Source organism: Aedes aegypti, chromosome 1 (assembly GCF_002204515.2).
Source record: "Aedes aegypti strain LVP_AGWG chromosome 1, AaegL5.0 Primary Assembly, whole genome shotgun sequence".
In the NCBI taxonomy this organism is placed as follows: domain Eukaryota; kingdom Metazoa; phylum Arthropoda; class Insecta; order Diptera; family Culicidae; genus Aedes; species Aedes aegypti.
Window position 1 is genome coordinate 214,005,112 of NC_035107.1, and position 19,595 is coordinate 214,024,706.

Below are 19,595 nucleotides of genomic sequence, written 5' to 3' on the forward strand. Positions count from 1 at the left end.
TCTCCACCCAGAGCCGTAATAGGATTGCCCAAACACCACAGATTATCGAGAAGTGAGAACAGACATCCAAGCTACACTGAAATGAATTTTATTGTAGAAACAACTGAATCTATGGTAAAATTAAGAACTGCAGCAACGGTTTTCAACCGACTACATTAATCTGTAAACTCTTTCAAAACATAGTCAACATAACTACACAAGAAAATCTCTTCTGTTGATTTAACCAGAGTTATAGTATTTTTGACTAGAAACATTCTAGATTTGAGAAGTTTAGCATCATACTTTTGACCACACTGTGTTGTACGGTGGGTGTAGCCTCCTGACACGGCCCATACAACCCCATTGAAAAATAACGAGCAAACATCTCTGGTTCCTACTGGGAAGTGGTTCCCACTGACAGCTCAATGTTTGTAAACAAATAATCGTTTGAGGAATAACAATCGGTGATGGCGAAATCTTTTTCTCCGAAAAATTTATTTTCCCGTATAACAACAGTTATTCGAACTAACAAACGGTTGCAAACTATTGGATTGCAGTACAGCAAGTCAATTTGGGTTGATGTGATTAGCTAAAAACACATTTTAGTATGGAGGAAAAATTCCGTAATATGATTAGACCATTGTACGTTGTTGCTGACCACGAAAACATGGCTGCCTAGCAGCGGGTTGGGTGGGTGTCACGTATTGAAATACAGTGCTCTGAAGTGGATGCTACTATGGACATAGTCAAATTTACTGCACTGCTCAGTGATTTTCACCAGATTATAGTAAACTTAACAGATTTTTGTAGTCGGTTGAAAATCGTTGGTGCAGTTCTTAATTCTACCATGGATTCGATAGATTATATAACAAAATTTGTTTGCGGAACCAGGTACCCGGAGGACTTCCGGGACGTAGCCAATGTGGCCAAAACCAATTGATATAGTGTTCAACATACTTGATTTGTAAAATCTTGATGTTTGATATGTCGCAAGCCCTGCTTCATAACCGGCCCATATATGGCCACTTTCCTGAGGGCACCAGGTGCCCGGAGGACTCCCGGAACGTGGCCAATGTGCCCAAAAACGTTTGAAATAGTCACCAATATAATTGGTTCGTGAAATCTTGAAGATTGATATGTCGCAAGCCCTGCTTCATAACCGGTCCATATATGGCCACTCTCCTGAGGGGATCAGGTGCCCGGAGGACTTCCGGAACGTGGCCAATGTGGCCAAAATCAATTGATATAGTCTTCAATATACTTGATTCGTTAAATCTTGAAGATTGATATACCAGGTGACCGGAAGACTACCGGAATGCAGCCAAAGTGGCCAGAAAGGCCCAAAGTGGTTTAAAGTGACCTCCTCTTGATAAATCATGAAGAATGACATGTCGAAGTCCAGGTTTCTGAAGCACTTTGTAAACGTCAAGATTTGGACCGTTTACAGAAAACGTCTTGTATTCGGCAAGAGAAAGTTGCATGCAGAGCATGACCAACTAAGTAAATAACACTTTGACATCAAAAACTATAGAAGTAATGCATTTTCCACAGCGATAGAGCAGTTTTTCCTTAGGGGGGGGGGGGCGTATTATACCTGTTTACCCTATAAGCGTAGTAAGGTTTTGGAGAGCAGACGTGCGAGCCGACTATTGGGGATTTGTTTAGTTTTTGGGGGAATGATGTTTGGTCCGTGAGTGTTGAAAGGTGGTGGAATTACATGTCAAATACACGGCAAAACAATGAAATATCACGTCATTTTTGCTGCATATGACTTGCGTCGCGAATATAACTTAAATTTAATGTCGAATAATTGTAACACAAAATATAAAACGACGTAAATTGATTACTCACGTCAATACTACCATGTATTACAACAATTTTGATGTAATTTTCTACAAAATTCACAACGCAGAAAATACGTCGAGCTGTGTGAGACTATTTGTATTATTTTGAATCTGTCAATGACCTAATGCTAATCGTTGTTGGGCAAACATATGCAATAACACATTCTTTATTGGCATTATAGCGCATGAGATTGACCGCCCTCAGTTGGGAACCAACAGATGCATCCTCAATGTGCAGATACTGGTGCTCTTATGATGAGAAACAATAACGTCACCGGCTGCGTTCGAATGCAGATCAATTTGGTGATGGAAGGAAAATGTTGACGTGCAACTAGCTTTATGGAAGCCGAGGAGTCTTCTGCACTTCCACAAAAAAATAACTAGAAGTTTGGATATGGGAAAATGTTGTTCAAAGAATGTGTTTTGGTAAACGATTAAGATATGATATAAAATGAGTACGTGAGCATAACTTGGGGGATTATCCAACTTTTACATTATAAACGTTAGATATATTTTCCAATGCATTTTGTCTAAATAATACCTACCTAGCTTGAGGTTTCCTTCAAAATCGGGTAGGGGAGAGCTGTATTCAGGCTTTACAATACTCCTTAACATCGCCAAAGTTCGGTAAAATTCTACAGAGCAGCGTGATGTCTTTGCCTCTTTGCGAGGGAGCGAAAAATACTAAACAGAGACGCAACAAAAAATGAGCGAGACGAATGCAGCACAAAACACAACAGTGTAATATGCCGTAACTCTGTGAGGCTTGTTTTGTTCGGAAGGGTCACTTAAGAGTTCATTTAAAGTGAGAGTAAGGGTGAGCATACAAGCAAGAGAGAAAGAATACAGGGAAAAATCTACGCATTTCGATGCACTCTCACTCGAATCGTTTAGGATTCATGTTGCAGAGGAGTTTCTGTCAAGCCTGGCTGTATTTGAGATTCTACCCCATTACCCTGAATTCCAAATCCCCGAACGACCAATAACCCCAAATTCCAATGTCATGCGGAAATGTCACCAATGTCATAATGTCAAGATAATTGTAAATTCGAAGAAATAGCATTCGGGGTGATGGAATTCGGGGTAATGGTACAATCGGGGTAGTGGAATTTGGGGTGATGTCATTCGGGGAAATGGCATTCGGGGATAATGGGGAAGAATCGTATTTGAACTGTCTCTGTCTTATTCTAAACGTTTGTTATCATCTAAGAAAGATTTATAATGTAAAAACCATAGTAAATTTTAAAATAATTGATAATTTAATAATCATCTCATTCAGCTAACAATCAATGTATTGAAAAATTTAAGGATGAACTTTGGAACTTCATTTTTGAATGAATTTGATAAAGGTATCCGAAAACATTTTTTTACAGAAATATTTCAAAATGCATTGTTAACTTTTAATTATTATTACTTGATTTTTTTCTTTAAGAAATTCATAGATAAATCATTGAAGGAATGATGGATTTTTTGAGCAATATGTTGATTGAATTGTGGATCATATTTAATGGATGAATTGAAAAGAAATTGCGATTTTCATTTCGAAAAAAAAAATGTTACGTAACTCGAACAGGCGAAAAAAGCTTGATAATAACGAATTAGGATATGATTAAATATTCATTGATAGATATAAGAGATATAAGATCTGAAAATTATATCCAAAATTTACTCCTAGAATACCATTAGCATATCATATTTAGTAATAGCAATCAGCTATTTATTCGATCTGCAAACATGATTTTTTGCAATGACTCAGAAGTTCCAGCAATATAAGTAAGGAGAAGTAAGCAGAACGAATTTTGAACAGAATAATTTCAGAAGAAAACAAAACGATTTTCTGGCAGCAAAAGAATAACATCTGGTTAAATTTAATGAGAATTTATGATAGTTTCCTGGACGAAATCTTAGATTTAAAAATTTTAAGATACTTTACATGAAATCTTTTAAGCATTCAGAAACTACTATGAATTTAAAATGTATTAACTTCAGAAACTCCATCAGAATTATTTAAACAAAAAATCTAGTAGGTTACATCAGACGTTTCAATTCAGATTTTTTCAGCAAATTCTATATATTTACATCAGCAATGAATCTCTATGAAATTTTTAATGTATGGAATGTAGGAAGCTTTTCAAGTATCTAAAAAAGCTCTCAAAGCTTTTGAAAAGCTTCTGAGCGAAGCTCTTCAAGCTTCTGATAGAAGCTTTTCAAGCTTCTGAAGGAAGCTCTTCAAGCTTCTGAAGGAAGCTCTTCAAGCTTCTGAAGGAAGCTCTTCAAGCTTCTGAAGGAAGCTCTTCAAGCTTCTGAAGGAAGCTCTTCAAGCTTCTGAAGGAAGCTCTTCAAGCTTCTGAAGGAAGCTCTTCAAGCTTCTGAAGGAAGCTCTTCAAGCTTCTGAAGAAAGCTCTTCAAGCTTCTGAAGGAAGTTCTTCTAGCTTCTGAAGGAAGCTCGTAAGCTTCTGAAGGAAGCTCTTCAAGCTTCTGAAGGAAGCTCTTCAAGCTTCTGAAGGAAGCTCTTCAAGCTTCTGAAGGAAGCTCTTCAAGCTTCTGAAGGAAGTTCTTCAGGCTTCTGGAGAAGGCTGTTCGAGCTGGAGGAAGGTTTTCAAGCTTCTGGAGAAAGCTCTTCAAGCTACTGGATAAAGCTCTTTAAGCTTCTTGAGGAACCTCTTCTAGCTTCTGAAGGAAGCTCTTCAACTTCTGAAGGGAGCACTTCAAGCTTCTGAAGGAAGCTCTTAAAGCTTCTGGAGGAAGCTCTTCAATCTTCTAAAGAATGCTCTTCAAGCTTCTGGATAAAGCTCTTCAAGCTTCTGAAGGAAGCTCTTCAAGCTTCTGAAGGAAGCTCTTCAAGCTTCTGAAGGAAGCTCTTCAAGCTTCTGAAGGAAGTTCTTCAGGCTTCTGGAGAAGGCTGTTCGAGCTGGAGGAAGGTTTTCAAGCTTCTGGAGAAAGCTCTTCAAGCTACTGGATAAAGCTCTTTAAGCTTCTTGAGGAACCTCTTCTAGCTTCTGAAGGAAGCTCTTCAACTTCTGAAGGGAGCACTTCAAGCTTCTGAAGGAAGCTCTTAAAGCTTCTGGAGGAAGCTCTTCAATCTTCTAAAGAATGCTCTTCAAGCTTCTGGATAAAGCTCTTCAAGCTTCTGAAGGAAGCTCTTCAAGCTTCTGAAGGAAGCTCTTCAAGCTTCTGAAGGGAGCTCTTCAAGCTTCTGAAGGAAGCTCTTCAAGCTTCTGGAGGACGCTCTTCAAGCCTCTGGATGTTGCTCTTCTAGCTTCTGGAGCAAGCTCTTCAAGCTTTTGGAGGAAACTATATAAGCTTATGGAGAAAACTTTCAAGCCTCAGGAGGAAGTTCTTTAAGCTTCTCTTCTCAAGCAAGCTCTTCAAGCTTCTAAAGGAAACTCTTCAAGCTTTTGGAGGAGGCTCTTCAAGCTGATGAAGGAAACTCTTCAAATTTCTGGAGAAAACTCTTCAAGCTTCTGGAGGAAGCTCTTCAAGTTTCTGTAGGTCTTCTAGCTTTTAAAGGAAGCACTCCAAACGAATAGGGGGATCGATCCCCCAAATTATTTCAAATTCCCCCGAGCAGCAAAGCAACTGAAAAAGTATGTTTATTGCTGTATTGTTGTTCCTGCCATAAATAGCAATGCCGACACCGCCGTGGCCACCACCTCCATCTTATAATAGTAAATATAATAGTAAATAGTTTTTCAAAACGGATAGAAGTGGAGTAGATGAAAAATGGAACTGAATGCTGGCAAGCAGGTTTCTGGTAGAATTGTTTTCAAGATTTGCCCTTCCAGTCGTTTTGGTCTCTAAACCTCTGAACGGAAAGATCAGTTTAAACCGTTAAGGAATTACTCACTTTTGTAAGGATTTCTCAAATTTTCTATATGCTGGACCAGACCGAATGGGACACTGTTATTATTTAACGTTTTTATTTTGATATTTTTAAAAATGATTCCTTTTGAAAGAAATAATAAATAATTCTGATACCATTTCTTCTCTCTTGGCTCTTAAAAATGATTCAACGTAAGGTAAACATACAGATCAAAATATAAGAAAACAGATATAATAACATTTTTTGAGAAGGTAGACGGAAACGAAAAGAAAATGTCTAAGGTCTAAAACAGAGTACGATGGAGATGCGAAAACTATCTGTAGTGATGCTATACTTAAACAGATGAGGAAAAGTTTGCGAAAAGACATGGAAGGATAAACTTAATCGAACATTATCGTAAATTGATAATAACTAGAATAACATTAATATGTTTCCTCTTTCTCTCGCTCTCGCTGCTGTTGGATGTCCTTTTGCGGCGAATTGAATTCTACGGGTCTCATCTGTTTCGTGGGGTTGTTCAAAGTCGTGTTTGTCTTTGTCTGGAGGCACGTATGTGTTCGATTTTATGTTTCTGTGAGAGAATTCAATTTTCATAAACTTATTTATCAGCGGACTGTTACAACTCTGTGTTTTAGGTCCCGCCTGGTTGTGAACTTCCCTATCTAGATAAAAACAAATGTTTTTGTGTGTTGTAGCATTTCGAGTGTCGGGTGATTGCAGGACGTCGAGATGTTGAGTTCTTGGTATCGATTGATCATGTCTTTCATGAATAAAATGTAGTTTGCTGGCTCCAAGAGTAGAGTAACTTAAAATGACACTGACTGGCCCTCTCGTTCGAGTTGTTTGTAGAGTGATGGTGTATCTTAATAGAAATAAAACAAAATGGCGGCTACCGAGACCTTCGAACGGTGTCGGTTGGGGTCGAATCCCCCCAAAAAGTACAGGTTTGAAGTGGTTTTCTTCTAGGGGAGGCACAACTAACGCGCACACACACAACGACGCATTTCTCTGCAATGGTGAACAGGAGGGGATGGACGAAGACGACGGTGACGACGTGGCGGTGGCGATGGATTTCTCCGGTGGTGACCAGAGGGGGCGGCTTACACTTCGACCTTGAACGGGGAACCGGGAATATGGTCGTCGCCCCATTTCACCAGCAGAATGTAGTCGCCACGCTCGCGGACCAGATAGTTTACCTGGTACTGGTTGCGGCCGGTATGCTTGATGAACACTTCGTCGCAGGGTCCCTTCGGTCCGTAAATGCCCACGAATAGGATGTTGTTTCCTGGTTAGGGTGGAAGAAAAGAGCGGAGAAAATTAGAGGAGTGCCAATAGATGGAGTTCATGGATGAAAATAAACCATTGGTTGTTCGGTAAAAAAAAAATGAGTCATCATACAATATATAGACACGGTAAATGGCTGGGCAAGGCGTACCTGCAGGAATAAAATAAATCCCTTTGTGTGGGCCTCTTGCCCAGCAACTCCTATTCCTACCTACTCGCGGTACTGGCCGGGGTACGAGTAACCTTAGGGAAGATCTGGTAACCAACGCCGGTGGGAACTTTGGTCGTATGCTGACAGGGAAGGGGGGGGGGTGCTTTAGCTTTTGCTTCAGCAAACCTGGAGTGTCTGTACTCCATGTTAGGAGCGGCTCACTACAGAGGGATTCCACGGAGGCATGCAAGTCGATTCTGATCGACCATTTCAAAAATATCTGAAACTTTGCACAGTTTTTCAGTTCCATCTAAATCGTCATTTTCCGATATCAAATCTTCAAGTTGAGTCACGACTAACTTTTCAAAAGGGTGTATGTGAAAATGGTCCAAAAATATTCAAAAAGCTGCACAGCAAAAACGGTTCGTTCGATTGTTAGACAACCAAAGAAACAAAGTTAGACAACTAAATAGAGATTCCCAAAAAAAATACACACAGTAAAAAATTTTTTTTTTGCATTAAAAAACATCATTTTTGTCACAAAAACTCAAATATCTCAAAACCCTATCGGAATACCAACGTAATTTTTTGAGGGAAAACGGTCCATTATATTAGCTATCTACCATAACAATTTGGTGATGGTAAGCCAATAAACAAAAAAGTTATGACATTTCAAATGTTTCACAAATTTGACATTTAGTGAAATAAATTTTTTTTTTTCATTGTTAATTTTTTTTAGGACCGCAGTTTGTTGCTGTTGTTTTGTTTTTTAGGACCGCAGTTTGTTGCTGACCGTTTTCCCTCAACAAATTACGTTGGTATTCCGATAGGGTTTTGAGATATTTGAGTTTTTGTGTCAAAAATGATGTTTTTAAATGCAAAAAAAAAAAATTTTTTACTGTGTGTATTTTTTTGGAATCTTTATTTAGTTGTCTAACTTTGTTTCTTTAGTTGTCTAACAATCGAACGAACCGTTTTTGCTGTGCAGCTTTTTGAATATTTTTGAACCATTTTCACATACACCCTTTTGAAAAGTTAGTCGTGACTCAACTTGAAGATTTGATATCGGAAAATGACGATTTAGATGGAACTGGAAAACTGTGCAAAGTTTCAGCTCAATAGAAAAAAATGAATTAAAAATATTACCAAATTTTGGTGCTGTTGCTTGGAATCACTCTACAGCGTCTGTTCCCCATGTCAGGGGCGGCTGATCATCGTCCGATGCCAAAGAAGGACTCTAAGTGGGAATGGTCCTCCGGAAATCTAGGGGGTTGATGTCAGGCCCTAAGTATACGAGAGTATACGAACCAGGACATTCGGCGAAGACCACAGCGACGTAAAGGGACTAATGATTGGAAGCTCGGTGCGTGGAACTGTAATTCTCTTAACTTCATCGGGAGCACACGCATACTCGCCGACGTGCTGAAGGACCGCCGATTCGGCATCGTAGCGTTGCAGGAAGTGTGTTGGAAGGGATCAATGGTGCGAACGTTTAGAGGTAACCATACCATCTACCAGAGCTTTCGCCATACACACGAGCTGGGAACACTTTTTATAGTGACGGGTGATATGCAGAGGCGCGTGATCGGGTAGTGGCCGATCAATGGGAGAATGTGCAAGTTGAGGCTCAAAGGGCGGTTCTTCAACTTCAGCATAATAAATGTGCACAGTCCTCACTCCGGAAGCACTGATGATGAAAAAGACGCCTTTAACGCGCAGCTCGAACGTGAGTACGACAGCTGCCCAATAATCATAGGAGATCTAAACGCTCAGGTTGATCAGGAGGAGGAGTTCAGACTGACAATTGGAAAGCTCATCGCCCACCGGCTGACGAACGAAAACGGCTTACGACTAATTGATTTCGTCGCCTCCAAGAATATGGCCATTCGTAGCATCTACTTCCAGCACAGCCTTCCATACCGATACACCTGGAGATCACCACAGCAGACAAAATCACAAATCGACGTTCTGATTGATGGACGGCACTTCTCCGACATTATCGACGTCAGGACCTATCGTGGCGCTAACATCGACTCTGACCACTATCTGGTGATGGTCAAACTGCGCCCAAAACTCTCCGTCGTTAACAACGTACGGTACCGACGGTCGCCCCAGTATGACCTAGAGCGGCTTAAGCAACTGGATGTCGCAACTGCACACGCGCAGGACCTCGAGGCTGCGTTACCGGAAGATGGTGAGCTGGACGAAGCCCTTCTTGAGGACTGCTGGAAAACATTGAAAGCAGTCATCAATAATGCAGCGGAGAGCAACGTCGGGTACGTAGGACGGAGCTGATGGAACGATTGGTTCGACGAGGAATGTAGGCGATTCTGCAGGAGAAGAATGCAGCACGGGCGGTTATGCTGCAGCAAGGGACCCGGCAGAACGTGGAACGTTATAGACGGAAACGGCAACAGCAGATCCGCCTCTTTCGGGAGAAAAATGTCGCCTGGAGGAGACGGAGTGCAAGGAGATGTAGCTGCTGTGGCGGTCTCAAGGAATGCGTAAGTTCTATCAGAAGCTCAACGCATCCCGCAACGGTTTCGTTCCGCGAGCCGAGATGTGCAAGGATAAGGATGGGAGCATCCATGACGTATGAGCGTGAGGTGATCGAAAGGTGGAAGCAGCACTTCGACGAAAACCTGAATGGCGCTTAGAGCACAGGCAATGAAGTTTGGGGCAACGGCCTTTGTTACCAACCAGCCCACACTTTGAGGGAGGTTAAGAATGCCATTCACCAGCTTAACAACAATAGAGCTGCTGGTAAGGATGGTATTGGAGCTGAACTCATAAAGATTGGCCCGGATAAGTTGGCCTTTTGTCTGCACCGGCTAATAAGCACAATCTGGAAAACATAACAGCTACTGGAGGAGTGGAAGGAAGGGGTAATAGGTCCAATCTACAAGAAAGGCGACAAGTTAGATTGTGAGAACTTTCGAGCGATCACCATTCTTAATGTGGACTACAAAGTATTATTCCAGATCAGGTTCCGTCGTCTGTCACCTGCAGTAAACGGGTTCGTAGGAAGCCGGCTTCGTTGACGGACTAGATCTTTACTGTACGGCAAATCCTCCAAAAATGTACGATAGAGCTATAAAAAATCATGGACGAGAACAGCTTTCCCGGGAAGCTTACGAGACTGATAAGAGCGACTATGGAAGGTGTGCAATATTGTGTGAAGGTTTCAGGCGAACACTCCAATTCATTTGGATCCCGCTGGGTGATGAATGCATCCAAGACAAAGTACACGAAGAACCACGAGCTCGCCCAACACTTCACTAACTCAATTTGCTAACTTTGTTAAAAAGGTCACTTTAAATAAATCTGTAAAAAACGACTTCTTAAAACGAGGTTTTAATGTACTAACCTGCATCTCCGGCATTCAGCGTGAACTGGTTCTGTTTGCCGAGGTACGCCTTCTTGAGTCCCATGCCCTTGGATTGCACTTTGCTGGCGTCCGATTTGAAGATGGGCAGAATGACTCCGGTTCGGTTGCCTCCCTTCGACACCTTGGCCACCGTTTCCACTACGACCGAGGACGTTTCCTGGCCACCTTCCTCCGCGAGTTTATCACCTGTAACGTAGATTGTGGATTGATCATTGGAGAACTTCAATAAAAGGCATTGTTTTAACAAACCTGTACACTTGATCTTGAACGGCGATCCGACGATATGCATCTGGTTGTACTTGATGGTCATGTAGTAGTGTCCCGGTAGCAGTGGAGTGTATCGTACTTTGTAGCCTTCCTCGACCTCGGTGCAGTCCATAGCTACCTTGGAGGGTCCGTCAATGGTAACGGCCAGGGTTCCAGCGCCAGCGTTGCAGGTGTCGATGATGAGGTCGGTTTTCTCGCCGGTCTTGATGTCGCCTAGGCCTTTACCGGAGGCGTGCACTGCAGCCGGGTCGACGTCATCCTTGCCAACCTTGATACGGTACGGCGATCCGGGGATATGCACTCCGTTGAATTTGACGTGGATGGCGTGGATTCCGTTCTCGCGGGGGTAGAAACGCACCGAGTATTGGTCCTGATCGATCAGCTGGATGAAGCAATCATCCTCGTTGTTCGATGGGGCAACGACCTGAGGGTACAAAGGTAAATATGAAGATATTGCTGATGATAAAAGATCGAAGAACCTACCTTGGCGTCTAGGTCACCCTTGGCACCATTCTTTCGGACCATGAACTGAGCAGGCTTGTCAGCTTGCACCGGTCCACTTGGGAACTGGGCAATCTCCAACTTGTGGGCTTCACCCATGGCCGGCGATACGTAAACCTTGAATGGCGAATCCGGAATATGGCGGTCGTTGAACTTCAGTCCAATGCGGTAGTCACCTGGTAGTACAAATTTCCGTTAGTTAGGATATATATGTTATATTAACATTCGTTGGATCAAACCTGGTTCGCTGACGACGTACGACACGTCGCACGAGCCGTCCTTGCGGTCCTTGAACTCGATTTCGGCCTTGCTGGGACCCTCGACGGAGATGGCCAGGGTGCCACCGCCGGCCTCGCGGGTCCACACGTTGAACTCGCATGGCACTCCCTGTTCACCGTGCTCCAGACCTGGTCCACCGGCCTTCACCAAATGGGCACCGGTGTCCTTCAGTGGACCGACCGTGAACTGGAATGGAGATCCTAGGAAAAAAGCATAGCTAGTTAGTATTTGAATCAACCACAAATTCTAAGACAAGGTCAACGCACCAGGAATATGTATCTGCTTGTACTTGACGGAAACGGTGTGTACGCCGAGTTCTTTCGGCACGAAGTGCACCGCGTAGAGGCCGTCTTCGATTTCTTGGATTTCGGCGTCCTCGGTGACTCCTCCGGGCGAGGTTACGGTTGCGGACAGGTCGAATGAGGTAATTCCTGGCATTTTGAACGTAAGCTTACATTGGCTGCCGACTTCGGTGACCGGGACGGCGTCGCGTTGGCGTTGGATCTTCTCGCGTTGTCGGTTGGTTCCCTCACCGGATACCTTAACGGTGAAGGGCGATCCATTGACGTGATGATCGGCAAATTTCAGGTTAACGATGTAGTAGCCCGGTTCGGTTGGTTTGTAGGAGATGTTCAAGGTGCCGTCCTCTTTGTCAGTGCATTGGATTTCGGCCTTGCTAGGTCCTTCAATGGACAGTGATAGACCACCGTAGCCTGCGTTGCGGGTGTCCACGGAGAAGACGTTTTCGGTATGGGTTTTGCCCTCTTGGAGGGCACTGCCGGTGACGATGACCTTCTTGGCATCGCCCACTTCACGTTCGCATACATTCACCTTGAACGGGGAGTTGGCGATGTGCTTTCCGAGTCGTTTGACCGAAACGGTGTGTTCGCCGATTTCACGAGGTGTAAACGAGATGCCGATATTGCCGGTGGGCATGCGCTTCAAGAAGCACGGCTCCTCCAGCCCCGATGGAGCCTGGATGGAAGCGTTGAGCGAACGGAGATCCTGATCGGAGATAACGCCGGGCAGAGTGACCTCCGAGCAGGAACCTACGGAGATCTGGTTACGCTTCCGGCCTTCACCAGTGATCTTGGCGAAAAATGGTGAGCCCTTGATATGCTTGTCACCGAACCGGACGGAGATCTTGTACTCGCCGGGCGCAGTTGGCAGGTAGGATACAGACACCGTTCCGTCCTTATTGTCGTGGTAGGTGATCTGTCGTGGAGAGATTATAATGAAATCACTATCACATAATTTAGGTTTAGTACTTACATCCGCCTTGCTAGGACCTTCGACGGCCATCTGCAGTCCACCGGCACCGGCTCCCTTGGTGGAGATGGTGAACTGAGCCGGTTCTCCGGTGACGCCATGGGTTAGCCCGGGACCGTACGCCGTCACGTAGCCGCTGGAGATGGAATCGACGTGGAACTTGAAGGGAGATCCCTGCACGTGTTCGCCGTTGTACTTGACGGCCAGCTCGTGGATGCCTTCCTCCTTCGGGTCGTACCGGATCGACACGGTTCCATCGTGGTTGTCGTCGATGACTGGCTTGTCTACTTCTCCGCTGGGCATCTTGATGTCGGCTGCGAAAGGATTGAAGGGAAGATAGCCGTAAGTATGTGAAGATCTCGATCACGTTGGAATTTCGGTTGAGCTTGCAATGGACTGCTTTTAGTTATATATAAAATGTATTGTTGGAAGGGGTGGAAAACCCCATTCCAAATCGTGAGTCCCTCTTCGGGAAAATTCATTCATAGCAGAGTTGTAAATGTGGTAGTGGCCAAATCCGATCAAATCCACGACGTTCAGCCATTTCTACATATCGGATACACCTGTTGGTTCTGGCACATTTTATTTGTGCTGGCGGATGATGTTCTCACTGGTTTGCGAGAGTGCTCATGGGGGAGGTTTATTTTTGATCGCCACTTTCGTCAGACGGATCGATATGCATGAAAGCAGGAGTGAAAAGTGGTGGGAAATTTTTCTCTCGATCAAAATTATTGCAAAATTTCCGAGAGTATGTAATACGTTTGGCGGTCATGACGGACTTTCCGCTGCTCTACGTCGAGGGTGGGGATCGAATTTGCATTCTTGAGCAGTGAGTGATCTCAGCCACGATTGAGAAAGTTGAGAAACGCGGAAGGATACATGCGATCGGGGCGTTGGAAGGGGTGCACATTATTTTAAATAATGGAAGACCAGAAATAAGAAAATGCGTTTCAAACGCGGAGGGAACTTCTATTTATTCGCCTACAAAATTGCACTGTTTATATAAACGGGATCTGTCGGAAATTTTGAAAGCCAGTACCATAATACGATACAAATACAACGGCGTTATAAAAACCTGTCAAAGTGACCTACCGCATCCTACTGAATTTCTATTCGAGTACTGTTTGGAAATACAAATCTTATTACCCAAACCTGTAAAAATACATTCCTATGAGATATTCCTTCAATATGCATATTTTTTTATCTATTATTTACACCTTATAATCAACTTGTGTGTCTTTCTTAGACTTCTGGAAACATACGCGAAATTTACTATGAAGAAAAGCTGTACTGATACAGGATTTTCGAATGCAAAATTAGCTTAGACATAGAAAGCTCACAGTTAATAATTGTTGAAGCGCTCATATAGCACTTTTCAACTGAGAAGCAGGCTCTGTTCGAGTGGGGACGCAATGCCAAAACGTGTTAATCGGCACGAACATAAATTACAGCAGCCTTAGTTTAAATTCCAGTTTACGACTGGACTGATGACTGTTTTCTGATTCTGACTAAGTAGTGAAACCTCTAACACATTGTACAAAAAATTTATTCAGCTTAACAGAACAGCAGAAGAATAGGATCAGAACTGATTCTGGTGGGCTTCGTGGCCGTGCGGTTAGTTTTACCAAGCATTTAGCCGCATCGTTCCAAGGGGTGTGGGTTCGATCCCCGCTTCAGTCCGGAAAACTTTTCGTCAGGAACGTATTTCGACTGTGCCACTGGGCGTTGCATGCTAGTCCGTTGTCTAGTGTGGTGCTTCCTTCAAAGGGCTAATCGTCCACTGGAAGCATTAACGTGTCGGTGTCTTTTATCGCCTTAACCCGGGTAGACCGGGTAGACGTGAATGGCAGATCAAAAATAAAATAGAAACAAATTTTGCCTTATGCACTAATATATATTTTTGATTTTTTCATGAAAAGCTGAAAAATCATTACACTAGCAAAATGTGCTAGCATATCAAAATATGTTATTTTGAATACCAATTGAAACTCTTAGAATAAGAGTGTATAGTTTCGTCTCATTTTTCCCATATTTTATATATAATTAGCTACAATATCCGAGATTTAACCTTGTCCCTATAATTCTACGTCATTTATGAATAGTCCCTAACTAACTTTCTTTTTATTTTAGTCAATTTAACGACATAAACGCCAAAGAAATTTAAATATTAGCACACGAATATAAAAAAAATATTTTAAAATGATAAAACAAAATCTAGAAATTATTTTCGGTAGTCGGTAGTCAGTGCCGGATTTGGGCTTCGGTGGGCCCGGGTCTGAACTCTTGAGGGGGGCCCTTGGTACAAAATGAGTGGAAAATGCTAAGAAATATGGAAATGAAATATTCGGAAAAATTCAAAAAAAAATTAATACTACACGAATTTTAGTATAACCAACTCACTTCGTGAATGTTACGTAAAATAAATCATATGTATCAATTAATTGAAAAGTCTTACACAATAGATGAAGATTGAATTTCAACTGAATCATCCTCAATCAAATTAAAAATGTTCCTTTTCCAATCAAGACAAAATGATTATCGAGATTTGGATAACAATAATAAAAATGAACTAATATTTTTTCAATTTAATTTAATGAACTTGCATGTCATTTGTTATTGAAGAAATAAGCGAAACGGTTAGCTTTGGTATTATATCGTGAAGTAATTTCTGATTCCCTGCCTTTATTGTTAGAAAAAAATGATCATATCGTGACTCGATTAAACTATAATCTTTGAAATACTCAATTTATTTTGCGTAACGGTAAAACAACAAACAATTATCAAGATTTGTTTCAATCAGAAATTAAACTAGTCTTTGAGTACAAGGAGCAATTGGTTTCAGAAAAAACACATGAGCATCACTCGCGGTATAATAACAACTTCCAGAACTAGCTACATAAGCTTTCTTCATGGCTCATGTTTTAGTTTCTTACTTTATAATTACTGTTCGAGATATTGACAACAGTTTGGAAAAACTATGCTCGCTTAGACAACCTGCAGATGGTGCTATAGTTTCTGTAAATAGCTCTCGAGCAGAAATAACCTTGATATTTTATCCACTGGGGCTAGTAATTTAGGGATCGATTTAAATATAGTTGTATTTAAATTCTGTAGATTTCAGTCAAAACTAAGGTCACTTTTAAACTTTAGTAAAAATTGCAATATTTAAACAAAACTATGAAAATAATAATGCAAAATAAAAAAAAACAGACACAAATGGAAAAGAGTAACAGTAAAATATGGAAACATCAAATTTCTGGTAGAATTTCGATGTGTTTGATAAGTTGGTAGTTTTAGTACTCTGACAGTAAAATCAAGAAAATATATGAATTACCAAGTATTTTAGATTTTACAGGATCATTCCAGAACATAGAGCACTGTAATTTAATTCAAAAGGCTGTTACTTGCTTTATATTAACCCGAGAAGATTTTCAAAGTTTTTGATGGTTTTCATTGGATCAAGGTTTTTTTTCCCAGCCTTGTTTCTGAAAGCAGTCTCGATGAGATTATCAAACAAAACATTAATGTTGCTAGTATTCAATCTACGAAGTATGCCACATCTACGCTAACGTTAACCTGGATGGTTTTTATTGCCGAATAGAAGGATTTTCATTAAAACTGAAAAATACAGATGAAAATCGTATGAAATTTAATGCTAACTATAAAACGATATCTCCGATGGATTTTTAAATTAAAGATCATTAATGTAAAGAATAATTCATCTTTCCTTTTTTTTCAATTCTCGGGGGGCCCCCTCAATCAAAATTTGCCCCCTTGGCACCCCCCCAAATCCGGGCCTGTCAGTAGTTGGTCTCTTCTGTGTATCTATCGACCATCTACGATGAGTAGTTCGCTCGATGCTCAAAGTACCCGAGCTCGAACGGTGCTGCGGTAAGTTGTAATTAATAGACCAGCTCCTGTGCTGCAGTTTGGTATTGGCAAACAATCATCATAGGTTGATACCGGGCAAACGAATGATAATTTCTGTAAACCTCCATGCGGCTCCAGTCGCTTCGAACCGCAGTGATGGGTTTCTTAAATTCTCAGATGATTCTGTATTTTGCATGGAGGTTAGACTGGCCCAGCTCAGTATGCAAATAGACTGTTAAATAATTCCACGGGACAACCCCCAGGATTATCCCTTAGGGTAAGAGGAAGACTTCCTTAAAATTCAGCTCATTTAGTCGTTCCATGATCTGGCACATTTGAATTGAAGTTAATGTGGGATTCTTAGCATAAACATATGGGAAACAGCGCATAACCTAATGTTTGGTTCTGGAAAATTGTTGATCGTGTTCAGTTGAGCCCATAATATCAAAAACACTATTTGATACCATAGCAAACAATATTGTAGAAGATTGTATCATGATTAAAATTGATAAATTTTGTGTTTTAACTATTTGAAGTAGATTTGTTAAGCTCATGCAACACTGCTTTGTATTTCTTAAACTAGTGGTACCAACTAAGGGCATCATACCCAGACAACCAGAAATCGCATGAAAGTGCACGTTACAACTCGTTTATTAATACTAATTACATCAAACCCGCAAAACACCGTGGATAAACTCGTCAGTTTGATGAGTTTCCTCGCATAAAACACTTCTTTTCTGAGTTCATTTATACATTTTGTTTCGTCTCGTACACTCGTACAAAGTAAGTCGAATCAATCCGTAGCAGCTGTCAAATCAACATTTGTTATCATAAGTTAAGTCGCATAATATCACAGGTTAGTACGGTAGAATATTTATACACTCGCATTGTATGTTATTATTCATCACATAATAAAGCCTGTCCACGTTAAATTTCGGACACCCAAATAATGGCAGCAAAAAAAAGTTACTCATAATTCAACAAAAACAATTGTTTATTTCAGAATAAAAGAGTTATATCTACAAAATAAACAGTTGACAAGGATGTTAATCCTTCTTTGATTTTGATTTTGACTTCCCAACTTTGCGAGCCACATTTCGCATAGGAAGATTGGGATTTTTCTCAATAATGGCTACCACCTTCTTATACATTTGTCGGGAGCATACTCTTCGATTTGTTCCACTTCCAACCTTCCGATCCACAGTCAAGCGCTGGTCAAATGATTTGCAAACACTAAATACCGTACTTTTCGGTAGCTTTAGTTTTTTGGCAAGATCGCGTACCGATAAATTCGGATTTTGCTGCCGTTCAAACAAAATGCGTTTGCGCACTTCCATTTGATTGGACGCCATTTCAGTGAATGTTACGATAATGTAAACATGTTGTACCACGAAATAAAGTGGAGAGTTTCAGCTGTCATATAAGTGAAACGTTTCAGCAATCCGTGAAATAATTCAAAATCTACACTGAAAAAAAAGTGTCCGAAATTTATCGTGGACAGGCTTTATATGCACGCATATCGCCTCCACTTTTGTACGTAGAAGGCCTTTTCGCGACATCTTATAAGTGAAATTTTGCACATATAAAGCCTCCAGGTGATTTTGTTATACATAAATTTTGGTTGTCTGGGTAGGCATTAGACTGGCCCTTGAACAAAAAAAGTTGTACGAATCAACGGGGCACTCCCTATATATGAGCCTTAGGGTAAGAAAAACGCTCTCTCAAAATTTCAACTCAATTGATTGCTCCACCAGCTGGCGCATTCGATTTGAAGTTTGTATGGGATATTCGTCTCAAATATATTGAAAATTGATCCTATGTCACTGTTTCGTTCCGTATACTAATTTTTCGCGTTCGAATAAGCCCAGAATAACAAATACACTAGTTGATACCCTAATGAACATAATAACAGAAGGTTGTATCAGGATTAAATCTAATTTTCATTACTCTTTCAGTTGTTGAAAGTTAGACTTAGATCAGCACTCCCGTACAGTCACTTATATGCATGCGACATGTGTCTCAGCTCGCCCAGCGTCATAGGTGGCTATGATGTGCTTAGTGGCTACCAACAGCTATGTTGAAGAAATACATGCAGTATTGCATGAAGATGGTTAAAACACCAACTTTATTAATTTTGATCATAGTACAATCTTCTACAATATTCTTCGCTATTACATCAAGTAGTGTTTTTGACATTCTGGGTCCTATTGAACGCAATCATCAATTTTCCTGAAACAAACAGTAGATGATGTGCTGTTGCTCATATGTTTGAGTTGAAAATCCCATATTAACTTCAATTCAAATGCGCCAGCTCATGGAACGACCAAATAAGCTGAATTTTTCAGAAAGGCTTCCTCTAACCCCAAGAAATAATCCTGGAGGGTGCCCCGTCCAAGTAACAATTTTAGTTTTACGAATTACTTCCAGGGTGGTATAAATGAACGCCCATAAAACCACGGTCAAGGCACTGTTGCCTGCATCGCATCCCCCAAAACCTCTTGTAGATTAAAACGTGCCTAATTGGCCCACTCTGATAGAGGCTATGAAGTGCATATTTATGTCACACAAATAAAGCAAAATAGCATTAATGATAGCAATTTTGAGGCCACCTGTTCTAGATGAATGTCGCTTCATCTTGAAAATGATTTTATCACAACGTCGATCTTACAACGTAAACAAAACAAAATAAGAATGAAAACGTCTGTGATAATTTATTTCGTAGTGCTTTTTATTTGAAGTGATTTCTTTGGATATAGTGCTCAAATTTTTAATGCCGAGTGAGATTTACTGTGAAATGTGATGGAAAAGAAGAAAATTTGCCTATACCCCCTCTGAAAGTGGCATATTTCTAGTAATTAAGCAATTGCTAAAATAAATCACCAGGTGAAGGATTCGACATTTCTTCTTCTTCTGGTTTGATTGGTCAGTTATTGTGCTTTA

At 41.2% G+C, this 19,595-nt stretch overlaps 1 protein-coding gene across 11 annotated transcripts in view; it reads right to left on the reverse strand.

Moving 5' to 3' along the window:
* Positions 1 to 5,721: 5,721 nt before the first annotated feature.
* The window catches only part of LOC5572167 (filamin-A), a 391,843-nt gene continuing 377,969 nt past the window's right edge, over positions 5,722 to 19,595 (reverse strand). For all 11 annotated transcript variants that reach the window (XM_021857517.1, XM_021857516.1, XM_021857518.1 and 8 more), the window contains 7 exons: positions 12,789 to 13,099; positions 11,783 to 12,731; positions 11,477 to 11,716; positions 11,220 to 11,413; positions 10,719 to 11,160; positions 10,449 to 10,655; positions 5,722 to 6,931 (listed from right to left, as the gene is read on the reverse strand). In XM_021857517.1, coding sequence (XP_021713209.1) covers positions 6,747 to 6,931; positions 10,449 to 10,655; positions 10,719 to 11,160; positions 11,220 to 11,413; positions 11,477 to 11,716; positions 11,783 to 12,731; positions 12,789 to 13,099 — 2,528 coding nt within the window. In that variant the 3' untranslated portion in view covers positions 5,722 to 6,746. The remainder of the gene's footprint in view (positions 6,932 to 10,448; positions 10,656 to 10,718; positions 11,161 to 11,219; positions 11,414 to 11,476; positions 11,717 to 11,782; positions 12,732 to 12,788; positions 13,100 to 19,595) is intronic.